The sequence below is a fragment of the Gallinula chloropus genome (assembly GCF_964237585.1).
Source record: "Gallinula chloropus genome assembly, chromosome: 2".
NCBI classification, from domain to species: domain Eukaryota; kingdom Metazoa; phylum Chordata; class Aves; order Gruiformes; family Rallidae; genus Gallinula; species Gallinula chloropus.
The window spans coordinates 132735606-132753710 of record NC_140086.1 but is presented as its reverse complement, the minus strand read 5'-3'; the positions used below and the strand labels follow the sequence as shown (position 1 = coordinate 132753710).

The 18105-nt window shown below is 36.9% G+C and overlaps 1 protein-coding gene across 1 annotated transcript in view; it reads right to left on the bottom strand.

The window, feature by feature from the left end:
- Window positions 1-2308: 2308 nt before the first annotated feature.
- MEOX2 (mesenchyme homeobox 2) overlaps window positions 2309-18105 on the bottom strand; it is a gene marked incomplete at its 5' end in the record, with an annotated part of 52705 nt that continues 36908 nt past the window's right edge. Inside the window, 2 exons of the mRNA XM_084279989.1 lie at window positions 2309-3281; window positions 16030-16202. Coding sequence (XP_084136115.1) covers window positions 3057-3281; window positions 16030-16202 — 398 coding nt within the window. The 3' untranslated portion in view covers window positions 2309-3056. The remainder of the gene's footprint in view (window positions 3282-16029; window positions 16203-18105) is intronic.

The window sequence follows — 18105 nt, the reverse complement described above, 5'->3', positions numbered from 1 at the left end:
CATTGATGAGTCCTGAGCAGACCCGCTAACCCACAAAGTGGAGTTGAAAATGCAGGGCATTCATTGCTGCTGTGTGTGGCTTGAATATGAGTTAACTGAAGTCTGGAAAAAGCCCATCTGTATTTCTGTGGTGCTATGCTTGTAAGTAAATTCCTTCAAGACCATCATAGGGCTCTCTCCATGCTTAGACTCCGTAGTGTTAACCTCTGCCAGTGTGGGATCTCTGCACTATATTGCACTTACTGATGATGTACCCACAAAGCAGATGTTTAAAGCCACCAGAGGTCTTTAAGTAATCTGAGAGGTTACTACATACAGTTAACACCTTACAGCCAAACTCAACATCTAAGCTGCTTTTAAAGAATGGGAGACAATCAATTTTGTTTGCCTTGGGTTTTTTCCTGTAATTTAAAGTTACATTAGTTGGTCCTTTGTTTGAAGTTTCATTCCATTTTCTAAACAAAGTTCTAGTAGCACCATGAATCCATTTGCACATTTCTCTCTCTTCAGCCTATGGTTTAAGTCTCAACAGATTCAGTTCAAATTTGGAGAATGGAAAAAAATACTATCTTTCTCAATTGGAAAAAATTCTTCCTGGTAATGAGATTACTGAGGCTCACGGATTGCAATCATCACACATATTGGCTGCTGCCCCACTGCAAGTATCCCAGTCAAATCACTGTGCTGCTAACAGAATCATGCGCCTCCTAAAATGCCTTGGGCTGGGAACGCGTTGCTGGTGCAGCTCAGGTAACATAAACAAAGGACTTGCAGTTGTTTTGTAAAATGTCAGGTTTGGCTGATCCTTTTTAAATTCAATCTTAAACTTCATATGCAAGTCTGCAACAATCAATTATCTAAACCTAAAAAGGTATTTTTGGCAAGAAAGACAAGAGTCTTCTCTCCCCTCTACTGGAAAAACAAGTCACATTAAATTTGAGTCTCTATTGTCAAAAGGTGTTATTTGAAAATACAAGATGCTTTTTTCAACTTTTCATTCTTATTTTTCACTTCGAAATTAAGGTATTTTTCCTTTAAAAGTGAGAAAAATGAACCAATAATAAAAAAAGCTTTCATCTGTAGCACTGGGGTTTTTTATTCCTGTTTAGATAATTACCACCACTCAAAAAACTTCCCCATCCAGACATAAAATAAAAAATATCTAGTATTCACAAGTAGTTGGCTGACTTTGCTATCCCTCTCCCATTCTCAGCAATTTTGTATGACAAAAGCATTTGAAAAAGAACTAAGAAGCAAATGGAATCCCCCTTAACTGCTGGAATCAATAAAAAGCTCTGAAGTCTTTAAAGAAATGAATTACCCATTGCTTGGATATTTTAAACTAAAATGATTGTGACAACAATTAATGTGAAAGAAAGATCAAACCTACAGTGGAAAGGATTTGGAAAACAGACACAGAGTTTTTGATCACATTTAACTTTTATGATGCCCTACTGCTCCACATTGCAGAGCTTCAGGGAACGCTCACAAGCATTTACCAGGATATGCACATTTCTTGCTTGCTCGCTCTTTCACTTGGCTCCTACTATCGCACTACCCAGTCCAATTCATCTCCAAAGTTCTGGGAGATATTTTATTTTTTCCTCCTGAACATCTTATTGAACATGGGCATAATGTAAGTATGCATCCCTTCCTGATATTTATTCCCTTTCATCATTCAGCAAGGTCCAACAAAATAACCCTTTATATTTTTTCTATATCTGGAAAAATAGTTGACCGGGCTCTTGTTGGTTTTGGCTGAAGACATCATTAGCTGTTAGATGTCTTTTTCCTGCTAAAGGAAAGAGTTTCCCAAATGGATCAAGGTATAAGGTTTATCCAAGATTAAAAGCCTAAATTGGAAAACACAGTTTAGTGTTGTCCACAGACAGACTACGTTCCAAAGAACCCGAAAAAGGCAGAGCTGTTTAGGACTTTTACAAAGAACACTTCAAGTTTCCTGTAAAATCACTGTAGAGACATCAGTTATTTAAAAAGGATTATTTATTAAACATATTTCTTTACAAAGTACAATCAATGGTTTGTATTAAATTTTCGGTTTTGGTATTTGCCTGTATGTACAAAAAAGCTTATAACAGAAAATGTGTCTTGATTTTACACATGGGACACAATACTGAGTTACCTGCATATTTTGATTTCCACCAACATAAGCAGTTGATAATATCTTCCAGCTTATCTGCTGTTTTTTTAAAACTGAAAATGAAGCAAAAACATTGCTGCAGAGTGTCAGTATTTATCAATGTACTCAATTATGACAAAGTAGAAATGCATAATCCTTTGGGGAGTTTCCACCGAGCATGTCCAGGTTACTGGACTATCCTTATGATCCTAAAAATCTTTTTTTGCAGTTATAAGATAAGAAGAATTGAGGAGCTAGGTAAGTTTAATAATACCCTATTAGCAGCAGTTGATAGTAAATGCAACATAAGGTTTGTTTTGTCTGTCATACAAGGACGTGTCCTAGCAGACACTGCTGTATTGTTCTCTACTTGAACAAAAAGTATCTGCCTGTATTGTATGTCTTTGGAAAAACAAAACAAAAATAAAGAGACAAAAAGCCATTTATTGTCATGAGTGACTATTGCCATCAGCTAATATGAATGCATTGCTAAAATTAGTGAAGACAGGAAAATGCTGTAAGGTAAATATATACAGAGTTAAAATACATTTCTTATCCACTAGATAGTGATTTTTGTGGCACTGTGGTTTTCAGAATATAACGTCTGTTGAGAGCAATGTAATTTTCAGTGCAAGCTAAAGCAAAAATACCTGCCCGCTGTCATAAACATGACAAACAAATCTGGAATGTTCAAAGTAAGTTCATCTTCCACTTCTCCAATCTTGAGGCACCTTTAAGACATGGCACTTACTGTAAACCATCTAAAAATCAAGAAAAGCAGACACAATAAGCCTGAATTTTCCATAACATCTTTAAAAATCACTGCCAGAGTCACTTGCATACGTAAACGATGCCTGTGTAAGGCTTGCCAGCAAAGCATCTTTCCTGAGAACGGAGCTGGGACACTCTCTGTGTATCATAAGTGTGCGTGCTCAGAGCTGTGATCACTGTCGTGGCTGTCGTCGTTCGCTAGTGAGTCCCCCGTGTGCTGGAGACCAGCTGCGCCGATGCCAGAGAGCTCGGAGGGGAGCAGCGTGCCCTTTTTCACATTCACCAGTTCCTTCTCCCGGGCTGCTGCCCCTTGCTGGCCCCCTTTTACCCGCTTCCACTTCATTCGTCTGTTCTGGAACCAAACTTTTACCTTCGCAGAAGAGACAAAACAAGAAAATAAAGATGGGGTCACTGAAGGAAATAATGATCTTTCTAGCCCAGCACTTTTTTTTTTATTTTTCTCCTTATTTTTTTCCCTTTCTGCCCTGTTTGTATGTTAAAAAGCTTAGCAAGCCTTCTCTGAAGAGCTGGCAGTCCAGTTCTGAATAGGATGTGAACCCCCAGGGATGTGAGGATAATGACCGCAAAAGAGGGAAAGGGGTTATTGCAAGAAGGCAGCAGGTCCCTCTGCACTAGTTAGCTCCACAGCAAGATCTCAGAGATCTTTAAAACATATTTAAAAGTTCACACACTCTTGAAAAACATATTAATGCCATTTTGGAGGCAGAGAAACAGAGGCAAAATGGTTCCCATCGAGGGACTGAGCAGAAGAACCTACCTTTTGTGTAACAGATCCTGGTCTGGTGGCAGGGACCCACACTCCTGCCCTCCTGCCCACAGTGCTCTCAGTTACCCTTCAAAGGAGGACAGTTCCTCTGGAAAGCAACTCCCACTAAAAAGGTTGCATTGCTTTCTGCATATTTGTTTCTGTGAACTGGTGGTGAGTTGCAGGTGGAGCGCTTAAAAAGCTCATTTCTGCTTTTTTTTTTTCCCACTTGCTGAAGTATCCGAAAGCACATTTCTTACCGCCAAGACTTAGGACTTCCCTATCTATTTAACAAATGTGTTTAAATGGTCCTAATTGACCGATCCTCAACACTTCTATGTTTAACCACAGGCCCTGGTCACTTTTTTTTCAGACAAATAAATACCCCCAAAGCCAGAGGGCAAGGCATTTATAAACCAGCAAATAATTTCAGATGAGAATGGAAAAGAAATCCATAGCATGAAGCATTAAAAATGTATCTGTATTTAAGTCACATTAAACCCCAAGATTTTACTCCAGCTGAAACCCATTTCCCCTCCTCCCCTTCTCTGTACAGAAATATGGGGGGGGGGGGGGGGGAGTAAATCTAAACTATTTGCACAGTTCTAAAGTACCAGCACTGAAAACCACAAGGACTTTTTTCTCAATAGCCAAAAGAAAAGGAAAAAAAAAAAAAAGAAAAAAGATGTGCATAGCATCTGTCAGATACATTTGACCAGATTAAAGGCTGATTTCAAATCAACTTAAAATATTGTCACTGAAAACAGTATGAATAGAAGATCATTGGGTTTGAACCATTTAGAGTTAATGTTGCTGAAGAATCTCATGCGTGTGTCTGTACAGCTCTTCACATGAAGGTTCCACAGAAAAATAAACAGTGCCTGCTACTTTTCATTTGGAAGGAAAGCAAGAAAGTTTGCAATGTTGGTGTATCCTCTGCTGCGTTTAGCAGAATGTGTTTCAGAGTTTTAAAAGAAACAGCAAGGAACAAGCACAGCAGGACGCATTGTACAACATGAGTAATAGAGCCACAAAAATGCTGTTTTGCTGAATGTGTCTTATACATCCAGGAAACATCACAGTGTTTAACCTTTACTATCACTTTGAATTTTACATTAAAATTTTACTACTATTGAACTGATAGTTAACGTCACTATCTGCATGCACTTTATGTGGGAAGGAAGAGAGGTATATATATATTATACTCTATATTCCTGTTAAAAAGCCAATGTGAGCTGTTAAAGCCAATCACTTGGGAACAAAGCAAAATGATTCCAGGTTAGTTAAGAACCTCAAAGCACAGCACATCCTTTAGTCAACTCATCAGAGCCAAAGAATCTGGCTTGTAAAGTTAAATTAGTGAAAGGGGGAAGGCATTTATTACCAGCTGCTATGATCTTGGAAGTTATCATACTTGGGTCATGTATCAGAGGTGATCATGGAAATAGTGTCTTCAAAAGGGTACAGCGTTACTACCCTTAGTGTAATTTTGCTTATTTTTGTTTTTTAAGACAATGAAGTTCCTCTTGCAAATGACACTATAATGCCAGACAGTGCAGTAGGTGCAGCTGCAGTCATAACCTAAACATTAAAAATAATATACTTTCAATTCAACCCAGTACTGCAGAATATTATCACTCTTCTTCTGAAATAAGTGCCAAAATGATTTTATTCATTAAGAAGAAATGACAGGATTGTAGTGATGTTTGAAAGATCTAAGCAATTCTTCAGATATTTTTATGTCCTTGAACATCCACAGAATAAGTCACAGCACTGAAAGCAGAAAACAAAATAATAATGCATACAAAAAGTGGTTTCAAGAAAAACAATTATGTGTTTGAAGCAAAAACTTCAATGTACAGCCTGGATTCAACCTGCTTTGACTTACTGGAACAGTAACCTAATGCATCCACTTCATTTCTGGATTCTGTAGAAACATAAGCTAGTACTCCTGCAGTTATTGTCAGAATCTGTTCTGGCTGGGACAGACGTGAGCAAGGTGATTATTGCCTGGCTCCTGATGCAGGTGTTCTCCTCTCGCAGACAGAGTGAAATTCTCACATCTGCTGGCCTGACAATTTTTGACTGTTTTCTACTCCGATTTCATTTTTTTTTTTCTTAGAATGTTTTGTTGCTGCTGGTTTTTATACTATGGGTCACTTCACAAAACCACAGTCAAGAGCAGCCTCTCTCCTAGGAGAACTCATTTGCATTGGCTTCCAGGTAATAAGTGGTGGAGGACAAGCTGGATGGTATCTCTTCATTCAGATCACCCACCCTCAGACTGCTCTTCCAACCATGACCTGAAATGCCTCCACCAGGGAAGAGTGTAGGTCAGCATCTCTATATTAATTGATATAAAGCAATTTAAGGACGATGATTTTCCTTCTCAAGAATAAGTACGAGATACATTTATAAATTCCTCAGAGGATTCAATATGAACCACTATGTCTGCACATGACCCTCAGTCTAGGAAACATGGCATTTCAGGAAAGTAGGGCTGAAAAGACTACAGCTACCTTTGCGTTCACTCTTTGAGTGTAGGGGGTACTCCCCATAGAAGAATACAGACTACTGACTGACAGAGCTTGTCAGGCTTCTCTTAAAGAAAAAGTGCTAAGAATTTTTAAAAAGAAAAAAAAAAAGAAAAAAAACACAACAATTTTAGGTTTTGTTACTAGTGACTTCAAATAACCTGAATCTGATTTACTTCAAGAATCACAAATAAGAAATTTCTTCACTTTTTATGTGAAAGATTATTTTCACAAGCTCGAAATTATAGTGAAGTTTCTAATTGAAAATGTTATTGGTTAATTTTATGTCATTTGCTGTATTAATGTACAGCAGGGACTCTTATATAAGTGAATACATTAGGTATTTTTCATATATATCTCTTTATGACCTCCGTTATGTAGTACTGAGATCCTCTTTTGACCCAATTAAAAGCACACTAATATTAGTGTGAGTTTTTCCATTGAGTTCAACGGACTCTAGATGAATTCTTCAGTGCTCATGTGCTAATAATATGAGACAGGTCCTTCACTTGTTATTTCCTCTAGAGATCAAATTCAGATACTGGAATTCTGAACTTCCTTTGGAGCTGAAGAGTCAGTTATGGAAAGTATAGTTCTTACTGATATGTGATCCGTCTATATTTTAGTAATGGGAAGGAAGTGAAGCAAACTTTGTGTGAATTCCTTTAGGGTGTCAGTTTATCTGGGTTCATGGAAAACTGCTTTTCAAATGGACAGTTAATTTAAAACTTGCAGGTATTGTGCAAAACATGCATCAGAACAAAACACCCTGAGAAACAAAAAAGAGAGGAGAAAGAAAGACAAAGGGAGAGAGGAAAAAAGGAAAGAAGGGAGGAGGGAGGAAAAATGAAAGAGAAAAATCCCTTACTGACCTGAACTTGAAAAACTGTTCAACTTTTTTTTCCCGTGAAAGAAGTAGTTTGCACCATCTACAACTTTTGCAAAAAAGAATTCTTTTACAGTAGTTTAAAGATTTACTATCACAGACTTTTTACCATAGGTTTTACAAACATTATTATACTGTTTTTCAAGGCTAAGTTAGCTTTAGCAGAAGCTGAGAGTGCTCACCACCTCCCAGAATCAGGTCTTGATTGCCTATTATTTATTTAAATGCACTCCCTCTTCTCCACCCTCTGACTAGCACAACTTAACTGCATTAAGCAAGCATATGTATGTACGGAAAACAAAGGATGTGGAGGGAAATGAACTATATTAAAGATGATGGTAGCATTAACAGCTGTTTCTAAATCAGCACTTATGAGCCAGTCTATTGAGCACATCTGCTTACTGGCACGAAAGCAGTTTCTTTTCCCTTAGTCAACAAGTTGTTTAGCATCTGCATCTCCACATCTGATGATTAGACTGTTACTTAAGATACAAGTAAATGATTTCACATTGTGGATCTCCTGATGTACAAGAGAAATGTTTTTGCTGTGACCAATTTGTTTTAAAGTCTACTTTGTAGGAGTCACGGGAGGAGATTCAACACAAGGGGGTTGACATTGTTAGTGTCTACATTACTATAGTGTTCACTGTATACTTACAACATATAGGTCCCTGTTAGGCTTAAGGGCCACATTGAGTGCTGTCTTGCATGTATATGTTTAATACAACTTCACGATGTGGACATCAACACATTGCTTTGGTTCCAAATGAGCATATCACCTAGACTTCTGATTTAATAGCCCTTCAGAAGAGCCCTTCAGTTACATCAACAATAATAGTTGACTTCTACCATGTTCTGTAGAATGCAGATATTTCCCTTTGACATGGGATTTTAGCATTCTGTATTTACAGATAAAAACTATAAAGATACTTTCTGTAGTTAATGAGCATTTCTTAATAAAGACATTCTTGTATGAAAAGTGAACGCATGACTGAACTCAAACTACCTTAGTTTCACCTTTTGTTGTTTTTCTTCTTTTAAGAAAAAAATCCCTTTTTAAAAAAGCTTTTTTCTGAAATGAAAGATTTTTTTTTGTAAAATTTGGGCTTCTATTCCAGGTTTTAGTGGCAGGAGTCCCAAAAAAAGATTAAAATTCGAAGTCTGATATCTCACAAACCTTAAAGATTAGAAACAAGAGCACTATGGCAGTTGAAACCCTTATTTTGCTGCAAGAGATGCATATTTCTAAGTATGAGTCTTTGAAGTCAGTATCCCAAATTCCATGTTTTATTATACCTAAATGATGTGTCAGGAAGATCACATCACCAAGCCTTTTAAGTGTTCTGCCCCTAGTCAGACATTATCCATTTTATTTTATTATTATTATTATTTACAATCTGTAAATTTATTTCCCTCTAAATATGACAGACAAACATATGAATAACAAAATAACCCCGCCTTTTAAAACTTTAAAAATAAAGTTTACTTCTCAACTTTCTTTGGCTCTGAAAGCATTCCTGTTATTTTTAGATAATACACGTACACTGCCAAGTTTTAAAGAAAGTCAAACTTCTGAACTTTACAGAAATCATGGCTTTATAGAGCTGAAACTTACCTTTCTCACATGTATATAGTATTTTTGAGATAATTTATTTAATAATCATATAAAAGCAAATAGGAATGTAAAATCAGAGAGGTTTATTTTCCTATTCTAGATTATGAATAAATATAAGGGTTGGAAGAAACAAATCTATTAGTTTAAAATATTTACAAAAATGTAGTCAGAGTTATCAGTACATTTCACTGACTAAAGATAACATGAGATTTAAAATAGTTCAGCTGGATTTCAGTCAGCTGGATACATAGGAGACTAGGTTAAAGCAGTTTTTTCAATTAAACTTAATTTTCTTCATTATATGATTTAAAGGAATTCCAATTTCTAGTCAAAAAATAAAACCCCCAAACCCCAATAAACCAACCATCTTAAAAAAAACTTGTATTTTGAGTTTTCCACCAGTTTAAATAAATCTGAGTATTAAATTTCATCTTTGCTATTATTAAATAGTACCAAACACACAGAATTGGAGAAAATTAACTTTTCTTTGAAATTAATGAGTAGTACCAGAACCTTCTGATTAGAATTAATTCACCTGCTCACTGATTGAAAGCAATCTGCTCTGTGTTATGTTACAGGACTTTGCACTGAATGTGCACAAGTACTTCGCAGCAGCTGTTGAGAAAAAGGGGAGGTTTTGGCAGATACACAAAGGACAGCTGGAGCTTTTGGCACCCAGGAAGGTGTAGGAGTAAGTTCTGGTTTTCCGTTACACTGGAGTCAATTGAGGTTTGGGTACTGCTTAGGTGATACATTCTCCTTTCTACCTCCCACATTTAGACTGGGATGGAATAGACATTATAGTTCAGAGGCGAGCAGTGATAGGAGTATTTCATTCCAGCTTCAGAAGTCTTTGAGACGACTCAGTTTACCTCCCTCTACTCCATCCAAAGAACCGCCACCTTCTCGACCAGCAATCTTCAAAACTAATTTCACAATCAACCAGCTAACTCTCCCTATTCCAAACCTGTCTTAACCAGGCTTCAGGGTTAACATACCTTAAGCAGAATGGGACACACTATTTCACTACATAATGTAAGGGAGTCTTTATTTATACAATTACTCTCTTTTATATGTCTAGAGAAAGAAAGGCAATCTGTGTGACTGCTGCTAGAACTCCCTTATTCTCCTATAATACATCTTTTTAAAGTCTACCTTAATCCAATTTCTTTGCCTCTTCATGTAGGCATTAACTGGGATAAATTACTCATATGCAGAACTTTTTATTTCATGAGAAGGAAATTTTAATACACATTATTCTGCACCCATTTTGCACAGGCCACTTGTGAACTTTGTGAAACTTAAAAGACGGTTGGGCTTAAAAGACCGGCTTTGGGCTGAGTATGGTGATGCTTTTTTCTGCTACCACCTTAGTATGAAGAAAGGAACACGGCAAGAACTGTGACTTGGCAGAAGGCAAGCTCTGACTACCAGCCCATCACAGTTCTCTAGGGGTCTATATGGAAGACATTCCATATAGAATGGCTTCTATGGAAGCCATCTACCTGCCCAAGTAAGAAGCACCTTCATTTGTATTTACTTAAACTACTTCCACAATTCATGACTGCAAATCTGGAGGGACATTTTTGCCTTCTAAAACAAAGGAGACCTGAGTCTTTTGATCATAAACTAGCCCCAAAATCAACATCCAATTTTAAAGCTCCTAAGTCTCAGGAAGTTGCAGTTGTTTCAGCAGGGCCTGCCTTGAGGAGAAGAAACTAGTGAAACAAGAAACAGATTCTACATTTTTCAATGCCCAGCATAAAAGAAAAATATAAAAATCTCCTTTAGTCTATATGTTCACTTGTACCTTCCCAACAGTATTTGTTTCTCATTGATGACAAACCTAAAAAGCTCCTATCTACTTACACAAGCGACTGAAGCTGCATCTTTCCATAATATGTGTAAGGAAGGGTAGGGTTAGAGAACAGCAAAACCTTACTCACTCTGTGAAATCAACTGTGTAAGGTGCTAATATTTCTGTCTATATAGCACATGCTGCTTGGTACAGACAGAGGTTTCTCCCCACCCAAAACCTCACAGGGTTTCTCTGCAGGTGTCGGGTCCGTTCACAACTAACAGCTTGAGGCACTTGGATCTTTGGAATTGCTTGCTTGAATTCAATCAATACTGCAAAAGTAAATATGCTGTTTGAAGTTTTGCCATGTACTTTTAAAAAAAGACATCATACAAATCAAAATTATGCATAACTTATAATTAAGTTTGCCAGGAGCAGTCTTTCCTAAGAAAGAACAGAGTTATCACAGTAACTCTTACTGCTGGCATTTATATTGCTCAAGACAAATATAAAAGTATTAGCGAGTTTTATTTTATTAAGAGAGTTACTTTAAATAAAACAAACAATCCAAAGGATTTCAAGCCACACAGGCTCATTATTATAGTGTGTATAGAGAGTGCTTAACACATGGAAGCTTGGAATGAGCAGCTGCCTTTCAGAGAAGACATGACAGCACAATAAATCAGATAGAGATGGTCAAGCTTGTCCTATCAAAGCATTGTTAGATTTTGTTTGAAATTGCACAGGGGAATAATTTCACCACCTAACCTTACAAATCTATCTTCCTAAACTAGGAAACCAGTCGTTCTGTGATTCATGGAGAGACACTTCCAGAGGTGGTTCAGAACACCTAATTGAGGAACATTGAACTCCCTAGTTTCTCATTTGGGTGACTAAGGGGAGCTACTCATACCTTACTAGTCAGGTCTAAAAAAATGCAGTGGTTAGCTTCCCCAGAGCTCTGAGGTGCTGAGCAGGATTTTAATGAAGTCACTTGTGATAAAGGATTGAGGTAACTGGGTCTGGAGGAAACTTTTTCTAATGGAAAACTTAATTTGTTATTTGTATAGTTATAAAATGCAGTGCTACAATGTGGGTTATGGTACTATACCAGTGTTGCCCCAATGCATCTAAATAGCAATGTTGCTTGCTTCTCTTTCTGGTCAGAAAAAAGCATTACAAAGCTTCTTCCTTGTTGGTACCACACACATATAAGCAAAACACAGATGCAAAAGCACTCTTCATTTTGAAAAAAAAAAAAAGTCCTTTTTCTCTGCAAAGTCAGTATCTTCAGGTCTTTTATAAATGATTAGTGACTTCTGGGTGGGTATTGGAAATTGAAGAAATAAACTTCATTGCCATCAGCAGAATTTAATCTGACTAGGTGGGATTTTCCGTTTATGTTGGCAAACAGAAGCATTACATATTTGGACTGTTTATTCCGGTAACCTTAGCTAGCCTGCAGAACTGCAACATTACTCTTTTGATTAGCTCCATGCAAAAAGATCTTGTGAGGTGGAAAGATCTCCTGCTCTTTCTATATTTGGCAGGACCAACTCCATAAAAATGTCCATTTTGCCACGCCTCTGATACCCCACTGCAGCTGCTTCCTCTCCTCATCCCACAGTGAGATATTAAAAAGTTTGCATGGAACCTTCTCCAAGTTTATCTGGATGTACAAAAAAGCCAAGAATGCGCTTGTCAAGGTTACAAATATCTAGGGAGCTAAGATAGTTTTTAGTCTAACTGGGTCTTCAAAATATAATAGAGGCCTGCCAGCTGAAAATTATTAACTGCTGGCTGAGCAGGGATTTTGAGTGCACTCTGTAAGAGATGGAGCAGGAATTATATGTACCTATACCGCTGGAATTCTTACAATACCATAATAGAGCCATCCTACCACCAGATGTGCTTATAATGCTTTCAAAGTGCACTCTTAATATCTAGGCAATTCAGGCACTTATTTCATTTCATCCTCCTGTCCTGTAACTCAGGTTTCCTTTTTAGGGAGTGATAGGATTACTTCCTTCTCCTGATCCATATGTTGTGAGGAGTTTTTTTCATTATTATTTTCGTGAAATGGCCTTCCATGAGTCATTTATGTTTGAACTGATCTTGTAAGTTGTTTCAAAAGTCAAATGGAGCCTTACTTTGATGACTGTAGAAAACTTTAATACCCTTATATAGCTTTTTAAATATGGTCAGACATATGCTTTTTTCTACAGCTTGTTTAAATGCCAGAAAGGTAATTATGAAGTGTTAGTTGGTCAGTGCCTCTTTTAAGCTGTGGCGTATGGTTGAAATTATCACTATAGTCAAGAGGAAGATAGAGCTTTCTTAAGATAATAGGCTCTGTGATTTATCTCACATCTTGGGAAATAACTGAAAGTTGTAACTTTAGGATGACCCAACAATATTTTCCCCAGATTATTTTTTGTCCTTCTGCTCACTCCATAATACGATGCTTGTCTTTTTTAAAAACACCTAGTAAAAACAACTATACTAAACAACTCATTCCATCAGGGATTAGATCTGCTCTCAAATCTATTTTCGGAGCAGATATATTAATTCACCCAATACCACTGCTGGCTTTTGTCACTGTATTATCTGAAGCAAGTTTCAATTCTTTTTGTGTGCAAATTCCATGTTTCATGAGAGATCAAGGGATCTTCCAACACAAATATGTCTAAAGCTTGTGATGAGACCAAGTTTATCACTTGTGTCTTCACATTTCAAACAAAGGAATTACTTCCTATCAGGTACCATTTTCTGCAATGGACCCTTGGCAGAAAAATAGTAAAGGAAAACTGTTCCAGAAATAGCAATTTTCTAAAAGTTCTCCCCCAGTGGAGAGTAGGGTTGTTGTGGGGTTTTGTTTTAATTCATCAGTATATTAATTCAGTCCTAATAATATTAGAGAAAGGATTGTTATTGTTGCCTCTGTTTAAGATATGATGTCCTCTATTGGGACAGCTAGTAAAAGAAAGTAATAACATCCATAAGTAAACAAATAAGTGCTGTTATCCCACTCAGGATGGAGTGGGATACTGTTTCTGCTAATGATGGAATGACAGTTCTGAATATGAGTTCAGACTCTTAACTGGGAAAAAAAAGAAATACTAGTATCACACCAGGTTCACCCTGGAGTTTTGTTTTTTTTTTTTAAGTTACTGACATGCATTTGATTATATACATTTACTGTATATAATTCACACAAACATGCAAGACTCAAGCCTTTTGATTTGCTGCATTCAGCTTCTGAAGATTGGCATATGCCATGGAATCCCACAGCCAGTTCCATGCCTATTTACACCATTTTTCCATCAAAGCGATATATTTGATTTAAAAAAGAGGCATTTCTAACTGACAACATTGGAAGTGACAGCATCACTTAGCTTAGTATGATTCAGAAACTGAAAAATATGTTCAGAATTTCCTTTCAATTTTCTTTTTTGTTTTGATTAACAATAAAGTTTTTATGCTTTTTTTTTTTTTACTCTCAGACCACTTTTTTGTGGCAAGATACAGAACTGGACTCTATCAAGCTAAAAATCTTAATGCTTTCCTTTTCTAAGCAAGGTAGCTTTAAGCAGGAAGGCACGAAAGCAGAAAGGAAGGAAGGGAGTTATCTCTAGCAGCTCAGTTGTCACTGATAATCTGGAGAAGCAGAGAAGAATTAGAGTACATAATTGGATAGAGTAATTATAATTCTATATAAATTATCACAATTATCATCAGAATGCTTAGAATAAGCATTATATGACAGCTAGAAAAGAGCAAGGTCTCCCATTACTTCAGTGCACTCTGTGCACTTGTGTAGCACAGGCTGCTTTTTCTCCTCCAGAGACAATATTCAAGATTTATCTCTCCCTCTTCAGTATGCTGAATTCTTTTGTTTAACTGTTTCCTTTGTGACAGTGAACGGTCTCTTCATTTAGTTGTACTACTCAACCTGATCTTCAAAGAAAAGAATAAAGAATTCATCAGAGAGAACAGATAAATTCCAGGCCAAATTCACCATTATTAAATATTGGGAATATGTCTTCTGAATTCAGCTGACTGATTCCCTTCAAATTGGCCTGCAGATTTTTAAAAATTGTTGTTGGTTTTGCTTGGTACTGCACTGACTCCACCTTTGTCACTGAGGCAAGAATTCATTCCTCTTCCCCTTAGCTGTCAAAATCAGGTGTAGAATTTAATCTAACCGTCTCACTTACCTTAGTCAGAAGAAATGAAAATGGGAAGGTTTTATCAGTTTTTGATACAAAATGGTGTGTGCTTTGAAAGTATAATGAACATATTTAAGTAACTGAAGATGACCCCAGTGGAAGCTAACAATGTATTCAAGTCAAATAAGAGAAATCACTGGCTACTTCTTGACAAGCTGGAAAGGATGGCTTTTCTCTAGAAGCCTTCAAAAAAAACAACCCACCCTTTTTCATTTGCTTGCGTGAGTAAATATGTACAGAAAAGGCTGGATTTTCACTGAGATGTCTACTTATTGCAGGTGTTGATAAAACTCAAGAAAACGGCAAAACTTCTCATATCCAGAGCTCACAAATCATGGTGCTACTTTGATACGTACCCTTGAATATATCATCTTACTGACTGCATCTAAAGCAATCCCTCAATCTAATATGGATTCTTGGGATGACTGACGAGCAGTGGGTAAAAATGCCTTCAATTATAATGACAAAAATGTAGGTGATATTTCATCAGATTTGGTGTATTTGAGTCTAGTATTATAAAAGTCTTTACTAAAGACATTTACACATTTTTAAATGTGCATGTTGATGCAATTATTATTTGAAATTTGACAACTATTTAGTGTGTTGGGATGTGATCCCGAAACACTTTGGTACACGCTTAACATGAGTATTTCCATTAGAAATCAATGTGACAACATGCATGATGAAACTTGAGCACATGCAGAAGTGTTTCCCGGACCAGGGTTTGGTGAGCAGGAAACCAGTAACAGTGATAAGAAATTCCATCGTGTCCTCTGCTTTCACTGCACAGGGTAAGATAAAGTGGTTAAAATTGCCTGTATTCCAGTTTTGCTGGTGTTCCCATTCTTGCTGCCATCTGGAAACAGGATGTTCAGAAACTCTGGACAAATGGCAACTGCATATATTTAATAGACTAAAACAAGATGCTCATATTTGCTGCATGCAGGCAAATCAACTACTTGTGCATGCAGTATTTAGGACCTACCACTTCTTCAGGCACATCGGTGTGGACAGATTAAAAAAGATGCATCCATTTTAACAGATATATTACTTGCACTTTTATCTTCCATCTCTCTCTACTGGATGAAACTAATCTGTAGCTGGTACATATAAAAAAAAATAACTTCCATAGCAGAGAGAGAGAATAAATGTATACCATTTTTCTAGAAACATTCAATCTGATAGATGAACATACCTACTACTAACATAAACAAGAGCTCTACTGTGAGGAGCTATTAACCACTGGTAAATATTGGGCAAGCATTTAAAGTCAATTGTTTCGCATCATACCTGTCTTTCAGTGAGGTCAAGGTTTACTGCTATCTCATATCGCCTCAGCCTGGTCAAATAGTTATGATGAGCAAATTCCGCTTCTAGCTCTCTGATTTGCTCCTTGGTGAAAGCTGTCCTTTCCTTCCTGGGTTTACTGTTGACCTCTGACTTGTAGTTTCCTTCTTGGGAATCTGGAAAGGAAAAAAAAAAAAGATTAAAAAATGGAAGTAATAAAAAGTGTACAGCTAAATAGGAAACAAGTGCAAAGATAACAATGTGCTTAAGTTACATTCTTCAAATTTTCTTATCTCAGAAACACACAGTTGCTTTCATACCTATGGATTCTTCACCATAAATCAGGAAAAACAGCAGTAATTCTGACAAATGTGATTTGCTGCTTCCATTCACACACGTCAAACTTTAGCTTAAAATTTTGCAGTTTCATTTCTGTAGAATTTCTTCAAAGCTTCAACTCCTTCTCACTTCTAGCAACTCTCCATGCATCCAACCAGTACAGGATGTGTACCATTTGACTAGTGTCTTAATAAGTAATACTTCAAGAATCTCCCTCTCCTATAATTACACTAATACTCTAAACCAAAGCTCTATTTTAACAAACACACTTTAAGGTTTAGACCAGTTACACTTTCATGGAAAGAAGACAAAACGAACCATAGGAAATTCAAGATACATCAAAAAGAAACCAGTGACCATGTCCCATTTGATAATGGGATCTCTTCCTATTCGTGTCAGGGTGCAAGTAAGAGGTTGTGGCACAGCTGATATCTGCATAGGAAATTTGCTGCCACTACAGCCCATTACCTAAGGAATATTTTGGTGACTATCAGAAAGTTTTGCTGAAAACTTTATTACTATCCTTCTCATTCTTGTTACTCTTAGAAACAGGTACATTTGGTCCTGAGTGAAACTACCGAACTCAGTGACCATCATTCTGTTGCTGCCAGTGAAGTATATTTAAATAAATGAAAAGAGATCAAACTGCAAAAGAAAAGGGGAAAAATAGAAAACAGAGGAAGAGAGAGTGGAAAGAGAAAAAAAAAGAAGTCAAAAAAAAAAAGACCAGACATTTATAAGTTTGGGTATGATACAACACCTATAAATCCAAAATTAGCAGATCAGTAGGAGTATCATTAGTCAAATTCTGGCCTCATGAACCATCTTAAAAATGTCGCAGATAAATTCACACTTCAGCTGCTGATTTAAATAGAAACTGCATCAACATCCAAATGAACAGGCCCGCAAGAAATCACTCCCTAGGATTCTGTGTCAGATGAATCATCAACATGCCTGAGACTGTCCAACTGGCCAGTGGGTCTGGTTTCAAAACTCCAGTCAACTATGTATGTTTTTAATTTTTGTCCATTACTCTGTTGCTTGGAAGGGAAGTTTTTTGGGTTTTTTTTTGTTTGTTTTTTTCTTGAAATGGGAACTCTTGATGTTTGACTCAGTGCTATAGACAATAATTTAAAATGTTTTAATGCTAATAGGTTCCAATCAGCAAGCATCTTTATTTTTGCTGACATAACACAGTGAACTTCGTCAGACGTGGTTGTTCTGCTGGTATGTACGAATGAGGGTATCCCTCAATGTTGTGTGGTGTTGTGAGCTGTTCAGTCACAACTACCATAGGGTAGTGGGGTCAAGATTTGTTATCCAAATTTACCACAGAAAACTTGACAGATCAAAACCACCTTAAACCCAGAAGTTCACATTTCTTCCTTCATGCTAGTTGACAAACTAGAGCCACTATAACGCGTCTCCTCATTTTTCTGTTGCAGGAACATGCACATTGCTTTTCTTCTTTGAAATTTCCTCATCTGCCACTTCATCATAAGGACCAGATACTATGTAGACACCTTGAACTTAAATACTTAAACCCCTATGTCAGCATCCCAGTGGATCACTGAAGACATTTACCTAACCCATTTTTCTTAGCAGACTAACCATTCTTATACCAGCAGAGATGTGTTTCCCACATGTTTGAAAGCAGGTGGGTGTGCATACTGCTTACTGTAGTACGACACATGCAATTCATTTCTAAAATCTTCTTAACTGTCTTGGTAAACCTTTCCC